This window comes from Chiroxiphia lanceolata, chromosome 22, assembly GCF_009829145.1.
Source record: "Chiroxiphia lanceolata isolate bChiLan1 chromosome 22, bChiLan1.pri, whole genome shotgun sequence".
Lineage (NCBI taxonomy): Eukaryota > Metazoa > Chordata > Aves > Passeriformes > Pipridae > Chiroxiphia > Chiroxiphia lanceolata.
This window is the reverse complement of record NC_045658.1, coordinates 792431-815676: the sequence shown is the minus strand read 5'-3', so window position 1 is coordinate 815676 and position 23246 is coordinate 792431. Positions and strand designations below refer to the sequence as shown.

The 23246-nt window shown below is 56.9% G+C and overlaps 1 protein-coding gene across 8 annotated transcripts; it reads right to left on the bottom strand.

The window, feature by feature from the left end:
* Positions 1-75: 75 nt before the first annotated feature.
* On the bottom strand, positions 76-20496 carry ATP13A2 (ATPase cation transporting 13A2). Of its 8 annotated transcripts, none has more exons than XM_032708838.1 (29): positions 20475-20496; positions 14269-14336; positions 13784-13951; positions 13049-13107; positions 12718-12829; positions 12537-12616; positions 12079-12156; positions 11761-11830; positions 10859-10993; positions 10544-10610; positions 10332-10463; positions 10020-10187; positions 9832-9942; positions 9682-9728; positions 9405-9593; positions 9127-9333; positions 8888-9001; positions 8581-8737; positions 8185-8305; positions 7847-7971; positions 7184-7344; positions 6113-6223; positions 4544-4623; positions 3954-4106; positions 3102-3198; positions 2782-3005; positions 1507-1658; positions 1218-1390; positions 76-1077 (listed from the first exon to the last, which is right to left on the bottom strand). In XM_032708838.1, the coding sequence occupies exons 1-29, from the start codon at positions 20482-20484 to the stop codon at positions 907-909; spliced, it is 3540 nt and encodes a 1179-aa protein (XP_032564729.1). In that variant the 5' UTR covers positions 20485-20496; the 3' UTR covers positions 76-906. The 8 variants fall into 8 exon arrangements, with proteins under 8 accessions (XP_032564729.1, XP_032564726.1, XP_032564725.1 ...); XM_032708835.1 differs by having other exon boundaries at positions 13784-13978; positions 20475-20491; XM_032708834.1 differs by lacking the exon at positions 20475-20496 and adding an exon at positions 16008-16214 and having other exon boundaries at positions 13784-13978.
* Positions 20497-23246: the final 2750 nt, after the last annotated feature.

The window sequence follows — 23246 nt, the reverse complement described above, 5'->3', positions numbered from 1 at the left end:
CATATTCCATGGAAACTGCCCCGTGCCACGCATGCCATCCTGCATCCATCCCTACCAGGTAGCACAAGGAAGGTGTCAAGAAAATAGTGTTAATTTATTAGACAACACCCGTGATGGCACCATCCGGAATCTGGAATTGGCGCCATCCAGAACCTGGAATTGGCACCTTCACCCTCCCCATGGTTTTTACACCTCGAGGCATTGGAGTGCAGTTAAAAAATAAAGAGATCTGGTTTTTTTTTAATGCTACAAAGGTCCCAGCCGGAAGCAGAAGTGCCCTGCAGGAACATTCCAAGCGGGAAAGGGGCCTGCGGTCGGTCCCCAGGATGGAGCAGTATCCTTGGCAAGCTGGGAATGGGGACTGTAAACTTCCTACACATCTAGGGAGGGCCACGGAGGGGAGTCACAGTGACATGGACACGAGGTCGGGGGGGTGCCCTCGCCAGGAGAAGATCAGGGACCCTCCTCTGTTTTTGGGATGCAGCACCTCCGTCTGCGGCGTTTCCTCGGAGTGAGTTTTGGGGTCTTGGCCAGGCCACCTGCAGTTTTCCAGCCATAATTATTATTTTCTAGGAAATTCCAGCTGGAAAGAGGTCATGGAGCTCAGTTTGGGCAGCCAGGAGAGGACGAGGGAGGTGGAATTCCGCTGCGGAACGGCCCCGGTGCCTGGCACAGGAGCAGGAGAAACCCTGGAGGAAGAGCCCCGCCGGTTCCTCCTCTTCCTCTGGATCTTCTCCTCCCGCTTCTCCTCCACCACCTCCTCCCTGCGGGAACACCACGACCGTGGCCCCAGAGCTGCCATGCCGAGGGTGTCCCACGGGATCCCGCCCGCCGCATCCCTCCTTTTCCTGGGATCAATAAATAAAGGCCATTGGCCAAGGGTGGCACGGGAGGGCCCCACGCCTGCTATCTCAGGGCCATGGCCATCCTGGGGGTGGCAAAGAGGGGCTCGTTAAGGGGGGGCCAGCCCGGCTGCTGCTGGCTCAGCTCCTTCTCCAGCCTCTTGAAGAGCTTCTTGGAGGCTTTTTTCTGGCGTATCCTGCGGCAGCAGCGGAGCAGGCCGTGGTCCAGGGCGGTCTGAGGCAGAGACAGGTGGAAAAACAGCTTTGTGGAGGATGTTCCTCAGGAGAGGGTGGAGCTGACGGTGAGGGGAGCCCTGACCCCCCTGGAGGAGCCCCTGAAGGTCCCCTGGCCCCTCCCGTCCCACCCGTCCCCACCTCCAGCACGAAGGCAGCAAAGAAGTTGAGGGCGGCGATTCCCAGCAGCAGCAGCTTGAAGTTCAGGTCCTCGATGCCGTGGAGCTTCAGGAGGGTTTTGGGGAAGCCCAATGGGTAGAGGGTCAACCAGATCATGAGGCCAAAAAGCAGGACGAGGATGAGCAGGAAGAGCACTGAGGGCAAGAGGGGAGAGGGTGAGGAGGAAGAGGAGGAGGAGGAGGAGGAGGAGGAGGGGAAGGAGGAGGAGGGCTGGAGGGTCTCTGTGCCCCTGTGGCAGCCCCACCCTCACCGTTGGTGTAGAGGGGCTCCCGGAAGGGGTATCCCTTGGACATGGCCACGGCCAGAATGAGGTACTGGAAGCCGCTGACGCAGAACAGGACGGTGTTCTCGTAGTTGGGCAGGTTCTGGGGGGCTGTCACTGTGCTGTTCAGGGGGACGAACCTGAGCCGGGGGACAGAAGAGGGGCAGGTGAAAAGAGGGTCTGAATGTGACTCCTGGTTTTCCATGTTCTGCCTTGGGAGGGGATGGGGAGGGGCAGGTCCTGAGCTCCTCTCCTTGCTGACAGGACCCAGGGAATGGCTGGAGCTGTGCCAGGAGGGTTGGGATGGATCTCAGGGAAAGGTTCTTCCCCTAGAGGGTGGTTGGCACTGACCAGGCTCCCCAGGGCAGTGTCACGGTCCCAAGGCTGCCAGAGCTCCAGAAGGGTTTGGACAATGCTCTGAGGGACAGGGGGGGATTGTTGGGGTGTCTGGGCAGGTCCAGGAGCTGGATTGATGATCCCTGGGGGTCCCTTCCAGCTCAGGACATTCTGTAATTCCACGTCTGCTGCCAGACAGCTGGAGGTATCCTGGATCCCAAAGCCAGGACAAGCACCTGGACTCCATCACAACCTGTGTGCCATTCCCATCACCAAACCCACATGAAGGTATGGGATACCAGGAAGAATTCCTTCACAGAAAGGGTTCTAAAGCACTGTCACAGGCTGTCCAGGGCACTGGTGGAGTCACCATCACTGGGAGTGTTCAAAAAATGTCTGGATGTGGCACTTAGGTTAGTGGAGAACGTGGTGGTGGTGGACAAGCACCAGGGCTCCATCACAACCTCCATGTCCTTCCCATCCCTAAGGAAGAGGAAATTTAGATTGAATATCAGGGAAAATCCCTTCACAGAAAGGGTGTAAAGCTTTGGAAGAGGCTGCCCAGGGTGGTGGTGGAGTCACCATCCTTGGAAGTGTTCAGAAAATGTCGGGATGTGGCACCTGAGGACACGGTTTAGTGGTGAATGTGGTGGTGGTGGACAAGCACCAGGGCTCCTCCACATCGTTCCCATCCCTAAGGAAGGGGAGGTTTAGATTGGATATCAGGAAAAATCTCTTCACAGAAAGGGTTGTAAAGCTTTGGGAGGGGCTGCCCAGGGTGGTGGTGCAGTCCCCACCCCTGAGGGGCTCCAAACCCGTGTGGCTGTGGCAGTGGGGACACAGTTCAGTGGTGAGCATGGGCGGACTCAACCTCAAAGCTCCTGTCCAACCTCCACAGCTCCTCCCTCCCGGGGTTTGGGGCCTCACCAGCTCTGCGAGACGGTGATGAAGTAGCTGAGGACCTGCACGGCGATGAGCAGGGCTGTCTGCAGCAGGAGGCTGCCCAGCACCAGGGCGCTGATGAGGGTGCCCGGGGGCCGCGCCAGGCCCAGCGCGCGGGCGGGGCCCGTGCGGCCCATCAGCACGGCCACCGTGGTGGTGATCACCAGGTCGAAGAACAGGAACTGGAAGTCGCTCAGGTTGGTGTTGAGCTGGGGAGCAGAAAAGCCCCGAGGGCCTTGAGCAGGGCCAGGTCCAGAGGCAGCAGGAAGAGGGTGGCTGGGGCAGGGTGGGAATTTGGGACTCACCGTGTAGAGCAGCAGCACAGACACGAACTGCACGAGGCTGTACAGGGCCATGTACTTGAACACACCAAAGGAGGTGACCAGGGAGCACCTGCCCTCCCTGCAGGGAGAGATTCACACAGAACATCCTGAGCTGGAAGGGACCCCCAGGGATCATGGATCCAACCCCTGGCCCTGCCCAGACACCCCAACAATCCCCTCCCGTCTCTCAGAGCGTTGTCCAAACCCTCCTGGAGCTCTGGCAGCCTTGGGGTCGTGGCACTGCCCTGGGGAGCCTGGGCAGTGCCAATCACCCTCCGGGGGAAGAACCTTTCCCTAACGTCCCACCTGACCCTCCCTGGCACAGCCTCGTGTCACACCAGACCAAAGTCCTGCAGCAGAGATCCAACACCTGCCCCACTCCAACAAAAGGTGGCATCTCCTACCTCGACCTGCCACATTCCTCCAAGGGAGGACAGATTTAGTCACTGCAGACCCACCCAAAAACCAGCAGCACGAGGAACACGTGAAATGGGAGACCTGATCTTGGCTGGCACCTCCCAGTGCCATCCTTCCCACCCCAACCTGACTGGAACGGTGCCAGCCATGGTCCCAAGCTGGCACTCACCGGGACAAGGTCCTTCACCACGTACATGTGGGGCAGAGTTCCTGTCACCCACCCTGACCCTGTCCTGCCCCAGCTCCAGGCCATTCCCTGGGTGCTGTCCCTGTCCCCATGAAGCAGAGCTCAGGGCCTGCCCCTCCTGTTCCCTGAAACTGCAGCGAGATCTCCCCTCACCCCCAGCCACCCCCTGCCCCAGACCATCCCCCCGAGGGTCAGAGGAGCCCTCCCGTGGCCGTTCCCCCCGAGCTCACCGGATCACCCTGGGCACACACTCGATGTTGGCCACGCGGGACGTGAAGGGCGACGCCACCGACGCCTCGGCCTCGGACAGCGAGATGCCCACGTCGGCCGCCCGCAGCGCCCCGCAGTCATTGGCCCCATCCCCGCACATCCCCACGCAGTAGCTGCACAGGGAACCCACACTCAGTAGGGGGAAAGCCCCGGGATCTGCCCAGGGAACCAACACCCTCAGCAGGGGGTGAACCCCGGGATCTGCCCAGGGAACCAACACCCTCAGCAGGGGGTGAACCCTGGGATCTGCCCAGGGAACCAACACCCTCAGCAGGGGTCAAACCCCGGGATCTGCCCAGGGAACCAACACCCTCAGCAGGGGGTGAACCCCGGGATCTGCCCAGGGAACCAACACCCTTGGCAGGGGGTCAAACCCCCAGATCTGCCCAGGGGAGCTGTGGCTGTCCCAGCCCTGGGAGTGCCCAAGGCCAGGCTGGAGCAACCTGGGACTGTGGAAGGTATCCCTGCCCATGGGACTGGATGAGCTTCCAACCTGACCCATCCCATAATTCCATGACTAACCCCTGCCCCCCACCCCCCCGGGCCTCACTTGAGCTCCTGCAGGCTGCACACCAGCTGAGTCTTCTGCTCGGGCAACATGCGGGCGAACACGGTGGCTCGGAGCAGGATCTGCCAGGGACGGGAGACCCCGTGTCCATCCCAGAGCACCCCCAACCCTGTGCCCAGAGGGAGCTCAGGGGGCACAGGGAATCTCACCCCCCCATCCCTGTGCCCAGGAGATGCTCGGAGGGCACAGGGGATCTTACACAGGCCACAAAAACACCCTCAGGGAATTTTGTTTTGGAGCTGTGAGGCCACACTGGGCCTCAGGGAGGTCAACCTTGATGGAGGGTCCCCAACCCCACCAGAGGGAACCCAACCCCACCAGAGATTTCCCCAACCCCACCAGAGGGTCCCCAACCCCACTAGAGGGAACCCAACCCCACCAGAGGTTTCCCCAACCCCACCAGAGGGTCCCCAACCCCACCAGAGGGAACCCAACCCCACCAGAGGGAACCCAACCCCACCAGAGGTTTCCCCAATCCCACCAGAGGGTTCCCCAAAATCAATGGAGGGTCCCCAACCTTGTTGGAGGATTCCAACCCCCAACCCAATTCCCTTGTTGGAGGGTCCCTCAACCCCACCAGAAGGTCCCCCTGCTTTGCCAGAGGGTTCCCCAACCTCACCAGAGGGCTCCCAACCCCACCAAAGGATTCCCCAACCTTGATGGAGGACTCCCCAACCTTGCTGGAGGGTTCCCAGCCCTGCCAAAAGGGTCCCCAACCTCACTGGAGGGTTCTAGTCCTGCCACAGGGTTCCCCAACCTCACCAGAGCATTCCCAAACCTCACTGGAGTGTTCACCAACCTCACCAAAGGTCCCCCCAACCCCACCAAAGAACCCCCAACCCACCAGAGGGTTCCCCAACCCCACCAGAGGACTCCCAATCCCACCAAAGGATCCCTCAACCTCGATGGACAACTCCTCAGCCTCGCTGGAGGACTCTCCCCTCACCAGAGCATTCCCCAACCTCACTGGAGGGCTCCCCTACTTTTCCAGAGGGCTCCCAACCCCACCAAAGGATTCCTCAACCTTGATGGATGACTCCCCAACCTCGCTGGAGGATTTCCAACTTCACCAAACGATCCCCCAGCCTCAATGGACAACACCCCAACCTTGCTGGAGGATCCCCCTACCTCTCCAGAGGACTCCCAACTCCACCAAAGGATCCCCCAATCTTGCTGGAGACTCCCCCAAGCCCACTTGGGGAGACTCCTCCAACCTCACCAAAAGGGTCCCCAACCTCACTGGAGGGTTCCCCAACTCTGCCAGAGGGTTCCCAACCTCATCAGAGCATTCCCCAACCTCCCCAAAACATCCCCCAACCTCACTGGAGGGTTTCCCAACCCCACCAAAGGATTCTCCAACCTCGATGGAGGACTCCCCATCATCACCACAGGGCACCTCAACCCTGCTGGAGCATCCCCAACCCCACCAGAGGGTTCCCCAACCCCCATGGAGGGTCTCCCAACCTCAGCAAAGGATTCCCCAACCCAGCTGGTGGGTTCCCAACCTCTCCAGAGGTCCCAGCCCTGTCAGAGGGTTCCCCTGGGACTCACCCTGGGCAGCAGGTCGGCAAAGTGCTCACAAACCACCTGGAAGGATTTTCCATTGAGGGCCAAGTGGCAGGGCTGGGGAGGGGGGGAGGAGCCATCCCGCTGCTCCAGGCCCTGCCAAGGAAAACAGCTCCTTGTTCTCCTTCCAGTCCCTGCAGAGCCTCGCAATAACGGGCTGAGCAGCCTCCTCAGGGCAGGAGGGGGAGCAGCTGCCCCTAAAGCCCAACTCCAGGGATATAAAAGGGGGTATTTGGGATAAAAAGCTTGTTGGATGGAGCTCTTGGTGCCAAGCCTGGAGCAGGACCTGGCAGCATCCATGAGGAGCAGGTTTGGAGCCTCAGCTCCAGTCTGACGTGCTGCCAGGGAAACAGGAGCAGGATGTATTTCCAGGCACAGAAATGGGGATATTTGGGATAAAAAGCTTGTTTGGTTGAGCCCTTCATGGCAAGCCTGGAGCAGGGCCTGGAAGCATCCACGAGGAGGATTTCTGGAACATCCCTTCCAGCCCGATGTGCTCCCAGGAAGAGACAAGAGCAGCTTAACTTCTCCTAAAAGGGGCATTTAATGAGGGGCAGGATCACATCCTTAACTGCCTCGAGGGCTAACAATGCTGGAAAACCACATCCCATCCCTGGAAATGTCCAAGGCCAGGCTGGACAGGACTTGGAGCAACCTGGGCTAGTGGAAGGTGTCCCTGCCCATGGCAGGGGGTGGAACGGGATGAGCCTTAAGGTTTTTTCCAACCCAACCCACCCTGGGATTCTGAGATTCCCATGACTGCGGGGAGAGCTGGACTTGAGAGACTCCATTTCTTAGAAATAAGGAAGGAATTCATGGTTGTGAGGGTGGAGAGGCCCTGGTACAGGGTGCCCAGAGAAGCTGTGGCTGCCCCTGGATCCCTGGAAGTGTCCAAGGCCAGGTCAGAGCCACCTGGGATAGTGGAAGGTGTCCCTTCCCTCGAGGACACGGGACGAGCTTCCTTCCCAACTGAAACCCCCCTGGGATTCTGTGCAGAAGTGGGTGACTGGGCACTCTGGGCTCGAGGAACCCCCAAACCGTGCCGTGGGGTCTCACCTGGGGCTGCTCCTCGCCCTGGGAATCCTCGGCCGGCAGGAATCGGAGTGCGGCGGGTTTGCCGTGCCCGGGCGGGGAGGCCGAGACGAAGATGAGCCGCTCCCGGGGCTCCACCATGCGGCAGCCGCGGGCCACGTTCAGCGCCGTCAGCATGTTGTCCCCTGCCAGGAACAGGGGGGAGGACAGGGAATGGGCTTTTGGGGGCTCCAGGCCAGCAGGAGCAGCTCCGACCCGCCGTGTCCCCTCTCTGCGGTCCCCCCCGTGGTTTCGGGGGACAACTCCAAACCCTCGTGTTTTCCCCACTCCAAAGGAAAGCAGATTCAAATCGTGCTTTCCTGGCTGCAGAACACCTGGAGTTGACTCTGTTCCCCCACTATGATCCATGAAATGTGGGGTGTTTGCAAGATATTGACATTTGGGCGATCGAGAGTAAAACCAGGAGCTTTTCCACACAAAAACCTTCCTTAGCCTGAGCCCACCAGCCCTGTGTGCATTCCAAGGGCAGGGATACACCAACCCAGCGTCCAGGAGTCCTTGCTGTGCCCCCACAGCTGCTCCAGGCCATGGATTTCTGGCAGGAAACCCCTTCACCCCTTGCCCAACACCAAGGACTGTCCGTGTCCTGTCCCTTCCCGACTCCGTGTCCCCGTTCCCCGGGATCACCTGTCACCATGACGGGCCGGATGTTGGCGTTCCTCAGGAGCTGGATCACGGGCGCAGACTCTGGCTTGAGGACGTTCCTCATGACCAGGAATCCCAGGAAGCTCAGGCTGCTCTCCACGGAGTCCCTGGTGGGACACAACGGGCCCTTCACCACCACCACCACCAGGCACAGAGCAGCCATGGGTACAAACAGCTAAAAATCCCTCTGGGAGGCAGCCAGGAATTCCCTTAGTGTAGATTAGGGTCTAATTCCCTGCAGGCTGCAGGGTAGCAAGACATCTTTGGAAATGCTCGGAGCAAACGAGGTGTAAAGGGAGAGAACAGGGCTGGGCACCAACCTGGGCAGCTGCAGGGCCTCCTCGAAGGTGGCCACCGTGCCCAGGGCTTTGCCAGCCAGACCCAAGACTCGGAAACCATCCGTGGTGTAGTGTCGGAGCATCTGGGAGAAATCCAGGGGCACTGGAAAAGCGAGGCCAGAAGAGCTCCTGAAGGAACCCCGAGACCAGGAGAGGGGAGACGGGGCTTGAGCTTCCAAAGGGCTTTGGGTGCTCATCCAGCCCCCAGCCCCATTCCTGGTCTTCCATCTTCCTGTTTTCTTCCCCACACGTGGCTGGAGCTAATCCAAAGCTCTGTGCCTCTGGGAAGTGCCCCCCAGCATCCCTGAGGACAGTTCCCTGCAGGGATACAGATGATGGAGCAGCGGGACTGGTGACCCCCAACATCCCAGTACACACCAGTTTCCTTCCTGCACAGACTGGCCACCATCTCCGGGGCGCCCTTGACGTACACGTGGGCTACGGCTTCTCCGGGGAGCTTCACCAGGACACTCATCCTCTGGAAGGAGGAGGAAAAAGGGAAGCGCCGGAGGATCCCCAGGGGCAACTGGTGCTTCTGCAGAGGGGACGGAATGTCAGGGCCAGGAGGGACCTCTCCAGGAGGAACGTCTCCAGGAGGAATCTCTCCCGGAGGAACCTCTCCAGGGCTGTGAGGAGCAGACCCAGCAGTCTGGGGCGCCGGAGCCGCTCTGCTCCACGGGATTACCCTGTCCCAGGGCTGCTCTTCCTCAGGGGGAGGTTTCACCACAGCCAAGACCTTCATCCCAAACTGCTGGAAGACCGGGAGCTCCCCCTCCTCCTCCTCCATCATCTCCAGGCGCTGCAACCGAGGCAGGGGCTGGGACGGCAAAGCCCCCCCAACCTCACGGGGGGTCTGACCCCCCCCGTCCTGGCAGAACGGGATTCCTGCCTCTTCCCCCTTTGAATCCCCCCTTCCTGGCTTACCCAGCCGGTGGATTCCAGCATTTTGAGGTCCACGGGGTCCCCGACGAGCTGTGCCCGCAGCAGGGACAGGCTGTGGCAGGAGGCCAGGGCGTGGAGCAGGGGCCCAGCCAGGAGGCGCCGCGGCTCGTGGACGATGGGCAGGAACCGGTTGTTCTCCAGGGGCACCACCCCCCACACGTCCAGCCCTTCCTCCGTCAGCGTTCCCGTCTGCGGGGAGAGCCTGCGGTGTCCCAGAGATCCCTCCCCCGGGAATGGTGCCCCCGGCCCGCCCTGCTCACCTTGTCGAAGCAAACCAGGCGGATCTTCCCGCACAGGTTGATCCGGGGGGGGCTGATGCAGAAGATTCCCTGTTTCTTCAGCCTGTTCTGGGCGTAGATGGTGCCCACGGTCATGGCGGCCGGCAGCGCCGGCGGCACGATGACGGTCACCAGGTCCAGGGCGCGGATGATGATCTGCCCCATGGGCACCTGGCAGGGCAGCAGGGACGGGGTGGGCATCCCTCATCCTGATGGTCCCCGTGGATCCTGGGGGATCCTCCAGCCCCACCAGCCCTACCTGGTTCCTAACCAGGATGAGGATGCTGTACAAGGTGCCGACGAAAGCTGTGCCGGAGGGAGAAGGGTTACTGAGCAAAGCTGAGGGAGGGGGTTCAACCTTCCAGAGGAGTTTGGATGCTCCCAGTGGTGTCTCCGCGCTCAGACCTACCCAGGACGGCGAGGAACAGGACGAACTTCACGGCGTCCTTGTAGAACTTGAAGCTGACGGGTTTGGGGTAGAGGATGGAGCCGATGAGATCCCCCTTGGCCGTGCAGAACCCTGTGGGAAGGGTCGGGGGGTCACCACGTGCTCCCAAGGGTGCGGATCCATCCCAGTGTTCCTCCCCAGTCCATCACCTGTGCGGGTCACCACGGCCAGCACTTCCCCCCCCACGTAGGCCTTGGCCTGGATGACGTGTGTCCCGCAGAACAGGGTATGCCTCCGGTGCTCCTCCGGGGAGTACACGGCCCCGTCTGCCTGCGCCCCGGCCGGCAGCGGCGTCTTCATCACCGGCACACTCTCCCCTGGGAATAACGGAGCTCTGTCAGCCTGAGCAAGGCAGGATCTGGCCAGCCCGGATGGGAAGGGGTTGCCGTAGGGTCACCGAGACACGAGGTTCATCCTCTCCCCCGAAATAACCCAGGAATGCCAGGGATGGAGGCTCTCACCCGTCAGCATGCTCTCGTTGACCATGCACTCGCCCGTCAGCAGTGCAGCATCGCAGGGCACCAGCAGCCCGTCCCCGGGAATGCTGATGCAGTCCCCTGGCACCAGCTCCACCGAGCTCACCATCGTCTCCTCTGGAAAACAGCGTGGCCGTGCTCAGGCACGGCACCCCGAGGCCATCCCAAAGAGTTCCATGTCGGAGCGCCACCCTCACCTCTGCCGCGTCGGCGCACTCGGACGCCCACCGACATCCTGGCCACGGCCTGCAGCGTGGTGCTTTGCTGGGAGACAGGGAGGGAGAAGTTAAAACCACCCGAGGGCACCCAAAAAGAACAGCAAAGCATCCCTGGAAGTGGTCTCAAAGGCTCGGGATCAGGGACCAAGGACAAGGAAAGCCATCCTGCCATTGGATTGCAGGTTGTCCTCACCCAGCTGGGCTCAGGGGGAGCTCGACACCAGCACAGAGGTCAAAGGGCAGCAAAAAATGGGCCGTTTCAGAGAGATGCTCATCCCAAATAATCCCACCAACCTTCCTGGTCTCGTAGAGGGACAAGCTCAGGGAGACGGTGGAGATGAGGAAGATGCAAGCGGCGTAGTAGTAATAGGCATCACACACCCACAGTACGATGCTGAACACTTGGAAGATGTAGAAGGGATTGAGCACCTGCAACAAGGGGAAGGAGAAGCTTTGGGAAGAGAACTTCTTCCAGCCCACTGTGAGACCTCCAGGCTCCTTGGGGGAAGAAAAAAAGCTTCCTCCAGGCCATCATGAGACCTCCAGGCTCCTGGGAGGTGGGAGACCTTCCTCCAGGCCACTGTGAGACCTCCAGGCTCCTGGGAGGGGGAAAAGCTTCCCCAGATCCTCATGACACATCCAGGCTCCTTGGGAGCAGGGAGAGCTTCCTCCAGCCTAGTGTCAGGTTTCCTTGGGGTGGGGAAAAAGTTTCCTCCAGCCCATCCTGAGACCTCCAGGCTCCTTGAGGAGGGGAGACCTTCCTCCAGATATCAGGAGACCTCCAGGCTCCTTTTGAGGAGGGGAGACCTTCCTCCCTTCTGGGAGGTGGGAGAGCTTCTTCCAGCCCATCATGAGACCTCCAGGCTCCTTGAGGAAAAACAGTTCCTGTGGAGAAGCTGGCCCTTCCTTGAGGCTGGGGATGGACCAGCTGATGTCCCATAAACCCTTCACCCTCCCCAGTTTTCCTCATGGACGGTGCTCCTGAGGGTGCTCAGCCACCTTCACAACTACCTGGGGGTGCTCCTGTCCAAGCCAGGACGGGTCCCCCGCACGGCTGTGTCAGCTCTGCCTTCTCCCAAAGCCCTCTCCTCCCTTCCCAAGGACCCACAAAGCACTTGGAGCGAGGGATGTGGAGCCAGGGAATGATCTGCCCTGGGAAAACCCACTCCTTGGAAGCTCAGCCCATGGACACCCACCTCCTCCACCAGCAGCCTCGCGTAGGACTTGACGGGCACCTCAATGAGGTTCGGGCCGTAGATCTTCCTCCTGGGAAGAGAGAAGGAGAGGGAAGGAAATCCACCCTTGGGAGAAGCAGCATTTCCACCTCTTGGGTCCCCCCTGCTGCCCACACCTCCATGGGAGCTTAGTTACGTGGAGAAGCCAAGCCCAGGAATTCCATCCCACCCACCAGCTCGGGGTTTGGAGGTCTGAACGCAAGGAAAATCCAGGCTCCAGGACTTTTTGCTCCTGGAAAAGCCATGTGTGCTCCCTGTGCATCCCACAGGGATCCCCACCTGGTGCTGTGGTCCTGTTGGTCCAGCCCAGGCTGGGAGAGGTGGAGATCTGCACAAGTCCAACCCTCATCCAGGACACTGGGAAGCGCCAGGAGAAGGAAAAACGGAGAGACAGAGTCAAAACCAGCGGGACCAGTGGAACAAACACCACGGCCAGGTCCCTGGGAACACTAAAAACCCCCTTTGGAAAAGGGAGAGTGTTGTGTTCCTTGGCCTCTGCAGCAGCTTGTGAGTGCCAAGGAAAGCCAACAAAGGGGCACAGTTGGGAGAGCCAGGAGCATCCGGAGCTGCCAAACTGCTCCGTCCGGTTCCCTGTGCCCAGAAAGGCACCGACACCACGGGATGGACTCCAGGAGGGACAATCCTGAGCAGTGCTGTGGCTCCCAGGGCATCCAGGAGGGTCTTGAGGGAGCCGAAGGGGCGAGGAGAGGGTGGAGAGGGTCAGGGTCGGGGAATACCTGACCCTGCAGAACATCTGCCGCCGCTCCAGCCACACGTAGCGCATCCCCTGGAACAGGTAATACCTCAGGACGTTCTTCTGATCCCATGGGGACGGAAAAGAGAAGGTGTTGGTGGGGTACAAGGGCAGCCTATGGGAAGGGAGAGGGTTCCCAGGGGCAGGAAGGTCCCGGGCATCACCTCCTCGTTCTCGTGGAGCCGGAGGGTGTCCCGGCTCTCCTCCTCATCCGACACTCCGACGGCGACGCTGCTCCGCCGCTCCTCCGGCCGCGCCCCAGGGGGCTGCTCCAGGCTGGCCGGGGAACCAAGGGTCAGCCCTCCCTTAGAGCCCCAGATCCCACGGGAATGGGAGCTCGAGGGTCAGCCCTCCCTCAAACCCCCCGGATCACACAGGAATGGGAGCTCGAGGGTCAGCCCTCCCTCAGAGCCCCAGATCCCATGGGAATGGGAGTCTGAGGGTCAGCCCTCCCTCAAACACCCTGGATCCCATGGGAAGACGAGTCCGGCTCACCTGCCCTCGCCCAGTGGCTCCAGCAGCACCCTGGAGGTGAAGCACTGCCCGAAGTGGTCCTGGAACACAGGGATGGTCTGGGATGGACACCGGGAGCTCCCTGCTCAGCCCAGAGCCTCTGGAAGGCAGGGAGGCCCTGGCTACCCATGGGTTTGGGGGATAATGAAGAGAAATTCCAGGCCTGGTTGGCTGGCAGGGAAGGGGAAAGCACAAAGTGATTTTAGTAATAAGAGTTATTCCTGGACTAATGGGATAATATAATTATTATTAATAATAAAATAATGATAATATTATATAATCAGTATGCTACAATAAATATATAATAAATATGTTATAAATAACATACTCATATATATTTATGTATTACAATACTCATATATATTTATGTATTACATAATGCTGATAGTAATATAAAATATAATGGCAATATGATGAGAATATTTTTATATATACAAATTTTAATAAATAACACTGAAAATATGATAATAATAATAATAATAATAATAATAATAATAATAATAAAAATAATTTAATAATAAAAAATTCCTGGAACAATTTGGTGCTGGGACACCTTGATGGAAGTTGGGGTTCCTTGATGGAAGGAGATGCCAGCCATGGAGAGGGTGAGCAGCAGCAAGGACCATTCCCAGGACCCTGCTGGGAGCCCAAGCCCAGCTCCACAGGCCCCCAGCACTGAGAAGGTTGGAAGGAGCCCCCAGGCCCCCCAGGACTCACCCTGATGATGACCCAGTCGGCCTGGCCCAGGGCACAGGGTCTGCACTTGGCCTGCACTTCCAGGCTGGGCTTCCAGTGGAACAGCAGCAGGAGCAGCCCCGCGGTGAGGACGGAGCCCACGTGGCACAGGAGCACCCGCCACGGGCGGCTCTGGTACCCTGACACCTCCTGCAAGAGAGGCTCACCTGGGCCTGCCTGGCGAGACAGCAACTCAACATTATTGCCATTAAACCCCAAATCCAGGCAGGCCCTTGGTCAGAAATTCAACTAAAATTAATATCATCAGCCATTAAACTCCAAATCCAGAAAGGTCCTCGGTGATAAAATCAACTAAAATTAGCATTATCAGCCACTAACCCCCAAATTGATAAAATCCTTGAGCTTCCTGGCGGGATTTAACCCCAAGCAGGTGACAATCAACACCTCTGAGGGTGGAAAACCCCCATCCCAAGCCTTCCTCCCCACGGAGAATCCCCCGGCCCTACCATGTGGGATGGATCTGGCTGCAGCGTCCCATAGCTCCGCCGTCGGCTCCCCAGCAGCCTGCTGGCGTCTGCAAATCCCCAAAAAACAGGGAAAAGGAATAAGGAGAGGGGATCCAGCTTGGTCACCAACTCCCCAGCAGCTTGCTGTCTGCAAATCCCAAAAAAACAGGGAAAAGGGATAAGGGGAGGTGATCCCGGGGGTTATTGAGGCGATGCCATCCCTGGCTCATCCCAGACGGCGGCCGGACCCGGCGGCTCCCGGCCATCCAGCCCGGGATGCTGCGGGAATGGGGGACACCCTGCGCGGCCCCGTCCCGCTCCGGCCGCACGTGACGGTCACGGGAGCGGCGCCGGGGGAGCCCCGGGAGGGAATCTGGCGGAATTCCAGCGGCTTTCGGGAGCGGGGTTGGGACACGGCCAGGCCGAGCTCTCTAAGCCACTTTCCTCCGCTCCCTCTGCTCTCTGCGCCGGGGCCACAAAACCCGGCACTTCCCAGTTTTCAGGATGTTCGGCACCTCCGATTCCTGCCGGGCTCCGCTGCTCCCCGAAGCCCGGCCTGGGCATCACTGGGATCATCCCCTCTGGGACGTGAAGCTGAACCTGTTTATCCTCTAAATCCACACCAGATTACAAATCACGACATTCTCAACTCCAGGATCTTTGTTTACCCCCTAAATCCACACCTGATTACAAGTCCTGGCATTCCCAACTCCAGGAGCTTTGCTTATCCCCTAAATCCATGCTGGATTACAAACCACGACATTCCCAACTCCGGGATCTCTGTTTACCTCCTAAATCCATGCTGGATTACAAATCCTGGCATTCCCAATTCCAAGATCCTTGCTTATGCCCTAAATCCACACCTGATTACAAGTCATGACATTCCCAACTCCGAGATCTTTGCTTATCCCCTAAATCCCCGCTGGATTACAAATCACGACATTCCCAGCTCCAGGATCTCAAAGCAGCCGCGGGGTGATAACACGTGGCACAAACACCAACCCGGGAGCTCATTCCCACTCTCGGAACAGCCGCTGCTTCCCCGCCTGGGCCGGGTTCAGGTTTCCAGGAGCGCACTGAGCGCAGTTTAACTATTTCTGTGCCGGGCGGGAGCCCCTGCACCCGTTCCCTGCTGGAAAAGCCGGGATTCCTGGGATCCTTCCGGCGGGAATCCTGCCGCTCCCTGGCTGATCCCAGAGCTCGCCGGCGGGTGATGAAGGCAATTCATGCAAAGCCTGAATTCATCCCTGTTTTTGGGGATCGCCGGGATCCATCTCACCAGCTCCCGAAACGCGGCCGGGGCCGCTCCAAGGGATAAGTTTTGGGATGAGGAACAGGGGGATGAGCCCGAGGAAAAACAAAAGCTCTCCCAGGAGCCGAAAAAAGCCCGAAGGGACACATCGTCTCTCCCTGGTGCATTCCAGGTTTAAGGAAGCCGGGAGCGGGCGAGGAAGAGCCTGACCCGCCCTTCCCAAGGGTAGAACAAAGGAGAGGCCGGAGGGGGGGGCCCTCGCCAAAGGCTTTTCCCGAGGTTTGCAGGAGGGGAAAAGTATCCAACCAGACTGAAAACAACCCAATCCGCTCCCCGCGCATTCCCGGAGCAGGCCGGGAAGCGGGAAGCCCGGCCCGCCCCTCTCCTGGAGCACCGGCAGAATTATTCCGGCTTTTTCCGATCCGCAAAGCAGCAAATCCTTGGGAGGAGCAGACCCTGCCCGAGCCCGTTCCCATGGATTTCTCACCTCCCGCTCCCATCCCGGCTGCTTCCCGAGCCACGGCGAGCTCGGAGGGCCCCCGGCCTTGGCTCACTCCAGCGGGCTGGGCTGGGCTGTGGGATCCATGGGATCCATAGGGTCGGCATCACCTGCCCACGTGTCCGGGAAGCCTCCGGAGGGGCGGGAGCTGCGCAAGCGGTTGGAATCGCGGCCACACCTCGTGGGCAAACAGGACCCGGGACGGGTCCGCTCCCGCTCCAGGGGGTTATCCCAGGACCCGGGCAGGGATCTGCCTCCCTCTCTGCTGGGAAAGTGGGATTAAGAGGGGGATAACGGCCAGGAGAGGCTGGAAATTCTCGGGAGGGTCAGAGATGCACCAGCCCGGCTCGTCCAGGGAAAAGAGGAGCCAAGATTCCGCACTGACACTGGATTTGCACAAAAATCTCGGTTGGAATCCTTGCAGCTGCCTGGCTCTGAGTCCATGCCCTGTCCGGCACCTTCACCACGTGTTCCTGCAGTCAGGGTTTGGGGAAAATTTGGGATGAAGATGCCTGGGATGCTCTGACATTTCCCACACATCCTGGCAGGGGAGGATGAACACTGACTCTGGAATGCAGAGCTGGAACCTGGAGCCCACGGGCCTTGTGGCTCTGAACCCCCTTTGGAGCACCCCCAGCCTGGCTGGGAAGTGGCTGGGAATGCCAGTGCTGTCCTTGTCCCAGGATTTGGCCCCAGATGCACATGGAAAACAGGTGGATGCTGATCCCAGGGACCTCTTCCCCCAGCTCCCACAGCCCCTTTCTGGAAGCAACAAATCCCAAGGGGGTCTTGAGGTCTCCCTCCGCTCCTATGGTTCCCTATGGATGGTCAGGACTTTCTGGGCAGCACCATCCATCCATCCACCCATCCATCCACCCATCCTTCCATCCACCCATCCTTCCATCCACCCATCCTTCCATCCATCCATCCCTCCACCCATCCATTCATCCCTCCATTCATCCTCTTCCATCCACTCATCCATCTTTTCATCCACCCATCATCTTCCATCCATCCACTCATCCATCCATTCACTCATCCATCCATTCACTCATCCATCCATCCATCCATCCTGGAGGTTGCACACAAGCTGAGGAAGATCCCCCATGGAAGTCTCTGCTCCAGAGCGAGCTCTGGCTGTTGGCATGGGCTGGGCAAGGTCAACCCGTGCCCTTGGAGACAGGGACATGGAAAATCAGGATGAGGCCAAAGCAAGGAAAGAGGGATGAGGTGGAAAAACAGTGTTTTGGTGACGAAGGGCGAGATTTGACTCCAGATGATCTTCCTGAGCAGCTCCGGGATGGGAGATGCCACGGCCCCGAGAGGAACTGGGACGAGATGCTGGCGACTCTCCTGCCCTTTCCACCGAGCCAACATAAACTCATCCAAGCCAACAGCTCCGAGCCAACCGGAGCGGGACACACCGCTGGAGCAGACAGGTCTGACCAGGCCGATGGAGCACAGCTGGAAAAATGGGCCCGGGCTGGGATAAACCAAGGGGTGAGATGGGCTCCATCCAAGGCGGGGCCACGGGAGACTGGGATTCAGACTGGAAACGCTGGAGGAGCCACTCTGGGGCATCAAATCCTTGGGATGGGCCAGGGAACAAATCCCTCGGAAGCAGCAGCCGTGTCTACCTCAGTCTGTTTGGTTTGGGTTTTTTTGGAAGGATCATCCAGGAGGAGGAAGGTGGCAGCGTTTGCTTCTCCACGTGCTGATCCGACCCTTCCAACCCTTCCGGCACAGCGGGATCCTCTCCCACCCTGACCTTCCTGGAACACGGTTTTGCAAGAGCTCTCCAGCTGCCAAAACCACCTCCGAGCTGGAGGAAGCACCTGCAGGAACATCCTGGTTGGGCAACCACCGGCAAAGGGGGGAGGGAAGGGGGTTCACATCCAAACCCAGCCTGTCTCCCAAATTCCGGTTAAATACGGGCTCCTCCATCCCCCGGGAGAGGGGGAGAGCTCCTCACACCGTCCCTGGGAGGATAAGCCAGGACTAGAACTCTCTAAACCGGCATTAAAGCCTTAAATGGGGGGGGAAGGGGGGAAGTTCAAAGCCCCGAGGGCGGCTCTGCTGTGGATCCAGATCCACAGGAGGAGATGGACAAGCGGGATCTGAGGGGATGTGGGTGGGATCGGTGCAGGCGCAGGGATGGTGGGCACAGGGATGGTGGGCACAGGGATGGTGGGCATGAGGACCACGGGGACAGGGACCATGGGCACCCTGACGGATGTCACCCCCCCTTTCCTGCCCAAGGCTCTTCTTCCCTCACCCCTTGAGAAACTTCCATGTGCCAACGGCGCCGGTTCCAAAGGAAACGGGCAAAGGTTGCCTGGTACAGGCCAAGCCGGTTCTGTATTCCCGGGAATGAGGACGCGGACAAGGCACGGAGCCTCTGAGGGCTTCCCGTCCTCTTCCAAATGCCTGGATGCCTTTTTCCTACCTGACATCCTGCTCCATTCTTTATCCACACAAAACCCCTGGGATTGCTCGGAAAGGCACCGTGGTCCTTCCCAACCTTCCCATCCAGCCCGGCCTCGCGATGCCGACGGGAGACCCGGCCAAGGGATGCTCCAGGATTGGCACAGAGCATTCCCAAAGTCCAAGCTGGAGCAACCTGCTCGCAGGGAAGCAGCTCCCGCTGGGCTGCAGGGATCTGGATGTGGGGCTGGGAGGTCCTGGAGCATCCCAAAGCCTGGGATTTGTTTTCCCGTGGATTGATCTCTGCATCCCATGCGCCGGAATTCCGATGGTGAGCTCGGATCCCGATGGGATGCAAAGCCAAGAAGTTCTCCCTGGTTAAGTTGTGGTGTCACGGAGCCTTTTCCGGACCCAGAGCCCACCCGGGGGATCCTGGGATGTGCTTCCCATCAGCTCCGGCACCACCCGGATCTGAACCCCCAGGGCCCCCCCAGCAAATCCTGCGGGAGGGAAGGGGGGGCAGAGCAGGGAAAAGGAAAGAAAAAGGGAAATAAGAAAGGAAAAGGAAAAAGGAAAAGGAAGAAAAATAAAACAGTGAAATAAAAAAGGCGAATGGAGCAAAATGAAAAAGCGAAATAAAGAGAAATGAAGGGAAATAAAATAAAGAGAAATGAACAAAAAAGGCAAAATAAAGTGAAATAAAAGAGAAATGAAGTGGGGGAAAAAGAGGAAAAGCAAACTGATAAAATGGAACAGAGAGAAATAAAAGAGCAAAATACAGGAAAATAAAGGGGAATTAAAAGGCGAAATAAGGCAAGAAAATAAAGCAGTAAAATGAAGTGAAATAAAGGAAATAAAGCAAAATAAAAAAGCAAAAAAGCAAAGTAAGGGAACAAAAGTAAGGGAAAATAAAAAAGCAAAATAAACCCAAAAATAAAGCAAAATAAAGTGAAATAACAGAGCAAAATAAAGCAGCAAAAAATAAAAATAAAAATAAACTTCCCCAAATTAAAGCAAAATAAAAAAGTCAAATAAAGCAAAATTATTAAGCAAAATAAAGTAAAATAAAAAAGCCGTAAAGCAAAATTAACCCCCCCCCCAAATAAAGCAAAATAAAGAAGCAAGATTAAGGAAATAAGGTAAAATAAAGCAAAATTAAAAAGCAAAAAAAAAAGGCAAAAATAAAGCAAAATATAAACGTAAAAAGCAAAATCATAAAGCGAAGTAAAGCAAAATAAAAAAGTAATAAGAAAATAAAACAATGAAAATAAAAAACTAAAATAAAGCAAAATATAAAAGTGAAATAAAGCAAAATAAAGGAAAATGAAAAGCGAAATGAAGAAAAATAATCAAGTGAAATAAAGCAAAATAAAGGAAAATGAAAAGCGAAATGAAGAAAAATAATCAAGTGAAATAAAGCAAGATATAGCGAAATACAAAAGAGAGAAAGCAAAATAAGAGGCCGAAAATAAAGCAAAATAAAAAAGCAAAATAAAGGAAAATAAGAAAGGGAAATAAAGCAAAATAAAACTGAGAAGAAGCAAAAGAAGAACCCCAAAAATAAAGTAAAATAAAAAAGGAAAAAAAAGGGAAGTAATAAAGGGAAATAAAGGAAAGTAATAAAGGGAAATAAAGCCAAATAATAAAGCGAAATAAAACAAAATAAAGGAAAATAATAAAGTTAAATAAAGGAAAAAATAAAGCAAAATAAAGCGAAATAAAAAAGAGAAAAAGCAAAAAACCCCACACCAACCAAAAATAAAGCAAAATATAGGAAAGTTTAAAAAAAAATAGAGCAAAACAAAAAGCAAATTACAGGAAAATAAAACCCAAATAAAGCAAAATAAAAAGCAAATTACCACAGAATAAAAAAGCGAAATGAAGGGACCCGAAGCCCCGCTGTGCCCCCCCATCCCCGCACACTTCCCCCCCCGGGCCGCGCCCGCAGCGACCCCCGGAGCGCCCGGAACTGCCGCGGGGGGTCCCGGCCCGGCCGGGGGTCCCGGACCCCCCGTCCCCCCGAGCCCCCCTGACCTGAGCTCATGGCGCTGCCGCGGCCGCGGCGGAAAGGGCGGGACGGGAACGGCCGGGAACGACGGGACCTGTAGTCCGGCCCCCCCAACAGCGTCTGCACCCTCCTCAGAGCATCCACAGCCCTCCAAAATCATCCACTCCCAAAATCATCCACTCCCCCTCAAAGCATCCACAGCCCTCCAAAATCATCCACTCCCAAAATCATCCACCCACCTCAGAGCATCCACCGCCCTCCAAAATCATCCATACCCCCCACAAAGCATCCACCCCCAAAATCATCCACTCCCAAAATCACCCACACCCCCCTCAGAGCATCCACAGCCCCCCAAATCATCCCCTCCCAGCATCTGCACCCCCAAGTCACCCACAGCCCCCAAAATATCCACCCCCCCAAAGCATCTACACCCCCCAAATCCTCCACAGCCCCCCCAAAACATCTACACCGCCCAAAATCATCCACCCCCCAAATCATCCACCCCCCCGGGCTGGCCCCAAAATTGGAGGGAGCAATCCTTTGGGGGGGGAGGGGAGGGGACACCACAAGGTGGGGATAAACACCCCCCTCACCCCAAAAATGCAGCAGGGCCTGCCCCCAAAAAGGGGGTTGAACCCCAAATCCTGCAGGGAAATGGCCCAGGCTCTGCCCCCCAAAAAGGGCTTTGCACCCCCACATCTTTCAAGGAAAAACATCAGGTTCTGTCCCCCCAAAAAAGGGGGGTTGCACCCCAAATCTTGCAGGAAAATGGACCAGGCCGTGCACCCTAAAAAGGGCTCTGCATCCCAAATCTTGCAAAAAAAGTCTCTGTTCCATGAAAGGGGCTTTGCCCCCCCCAACAAAATCCCCCGGGGTTGTGCCCCAGAAAGGGGGTTTGAACCCCACAGCTTGAAAGAAAAGCATCAGAATTTGCCCCCCAGAAGGGGATTGTGAACCTCAAATGTTGAAAGGAAATGTATCAGGCTTTGCACCCCAAAAAGGGGTTTCTCACCTTCAAATCTTGCAGAGAAATGCACAGGGCTCTGCCCCCAAAAAGGAGTTTTTCACCCCCAAATCCTGCAGGGAAATGCACAGGGCTCTGCCTCCCAAAAAGGGATTTTTTCTCCCAAATTCTGCAGGGAAATGCACAGGGCTCTGCCCCAAACAGGGGTTTCTCACCCCCAAAACTTGCAGGGAAATGCATGAGGCTCTGCCCCCAAAAAGGGGGTTTGCACCCCAAATCTTGCAGGGAAATGCACAGGGCTCTACCCCCAAAAAGGGTCTTTTTACCCCCAAATCTTGCCAGGCCTGCCGTGGTGCTCTGACCCCAAAAGGGGCTTTGCCCCCAGCAGTTTGCAGGGAATGGCCCAGGCTCTGCCCCCCAGGAGGGTTTTGTGCCCCCAAATCCCTCAAGGGAACCCATCGGGCTCTGCCCCCCAAAGTGCTTTGCCCGTCCTTCTCTCCCTGCTCGCAATTCCCGCCTGGAAACCCCCTCCAAGGGAATTCCAAAGCCAATAACGAGGTGCAGACCCCACAACACCCCTGCATCAGCCCCCCCAGCCACACTTCGACTTTTGGGGGGGCTCCAACTCCTGCGAAACCACTGCCAGGAAAATCCAACTGCCGGGAAAGGGCCGTTCCCGCCCATCCCACTACATCCGAGCCCATCCCAAAAAAAAGGCACTTCGGGTTCCTTGCCCAGGGAGGGAGACAAATCCATTATTTTCTTCACAGGTGAGGTGGATTTTGTCATTGGAGCAGGAAAACCTCAGGCAGGACAGTGAGAGGCTCCAGATCCTGCTGTGTTCCCATCCGAATATTTCCAGGAAACAGGCCTGGATTTGAAATGAAGAAGGCAAAAACTGGTTCATTTTGTCCCCCAAACCCCCATGTTAACTAAAAAAAAATAGTGGGAGAGGACGAGGGGGCATCACAGCTCTGTTTATTCCAGCTGTTGATGAGCAGCTCCTTGGATTTGAGCAGGGAATCGGGATTATGGAGCACAGGGATGCAAAATAATCAAAATATTGTATCATCACAATGATGAAGTCTCACTATAATGGGATCAACAGCCTCTTCCTGGGGGATTGTCCATCCCAGGAGCCACGTGCAGGACCAGCACTGACCCAGCTTAACCTGAGACACAGAAATCTGGGATAATTCAACCTGGATTTTCAGTGGGAAGTCTCCAATTCACACATCCCATGTCAGATTTTCGGAATGAAACCCTTGGCTCCGGGAAAAGAAAGAAGTATTTTTGCAATGAAGGCAGAAACACCAGTTTGACTTCTGGAGGCAGGAACGAGCTCTTACAGCAGGATAAAAAAGATATGGAAAACCCAGCATAATTTCTGGGATCAGTCTTTCCCACCTCATCCTCATTCCCTGCCTCCTGGCAGCATCCCAGTGCCAGGATCCCAGCATCCCAGGGAGCCTCAGCAGCAGGACATTCCCATGAATTTCCACTACAGTTAAGACCAAAAAATCATCAATTAAACAGCAAACCTGGACCCTCCCAGGAGTGCAAAGAATTCCATTCTTTCCTGGACCCTCCCAGGAGTGCAAAGAATTCCATTCTTTCCTGGACCCTCCCAGGAGTGCAAAGAATTCCATTCTTTCCTGGATCCTCCCAGGAGTGCAAAGAATTCCATTCTTTCCTGGCCCTTCCCAGGAGTGCAAAGAGCTGCTCCATGCAACAAACTCACCCCAATGTGAGAAATGCGGAGGTAAAAACACACTTGTATTAAAGAGAGAGATTCAACCCTTAGAAATCCCATTCCATTAGGACTTGGAATAAA

What these genes read in the sequence shown, in the direction of transcription:
- ATP13A2 (XM_032708834.1), bottom strand. An exon ending in GAGCCACTGGGCGAGGGCAG is followed by an intron (nt 12,830 to 13,048) that starts GTGAGCCGGACT and finishes TTCCCCGGCCAG; the next exon opens with CCTGGAGCAGCCCCCTGGGG. An exon ending in TTGCTGCCTTCGTGCTGGAG is followed by an intron (nt 1,078 to 1,217) that starts GTGGGGACGGGT and finishes TCTCTGCCTCAG; the next exon opens with ACCGCCCTGGACCACGGCCT.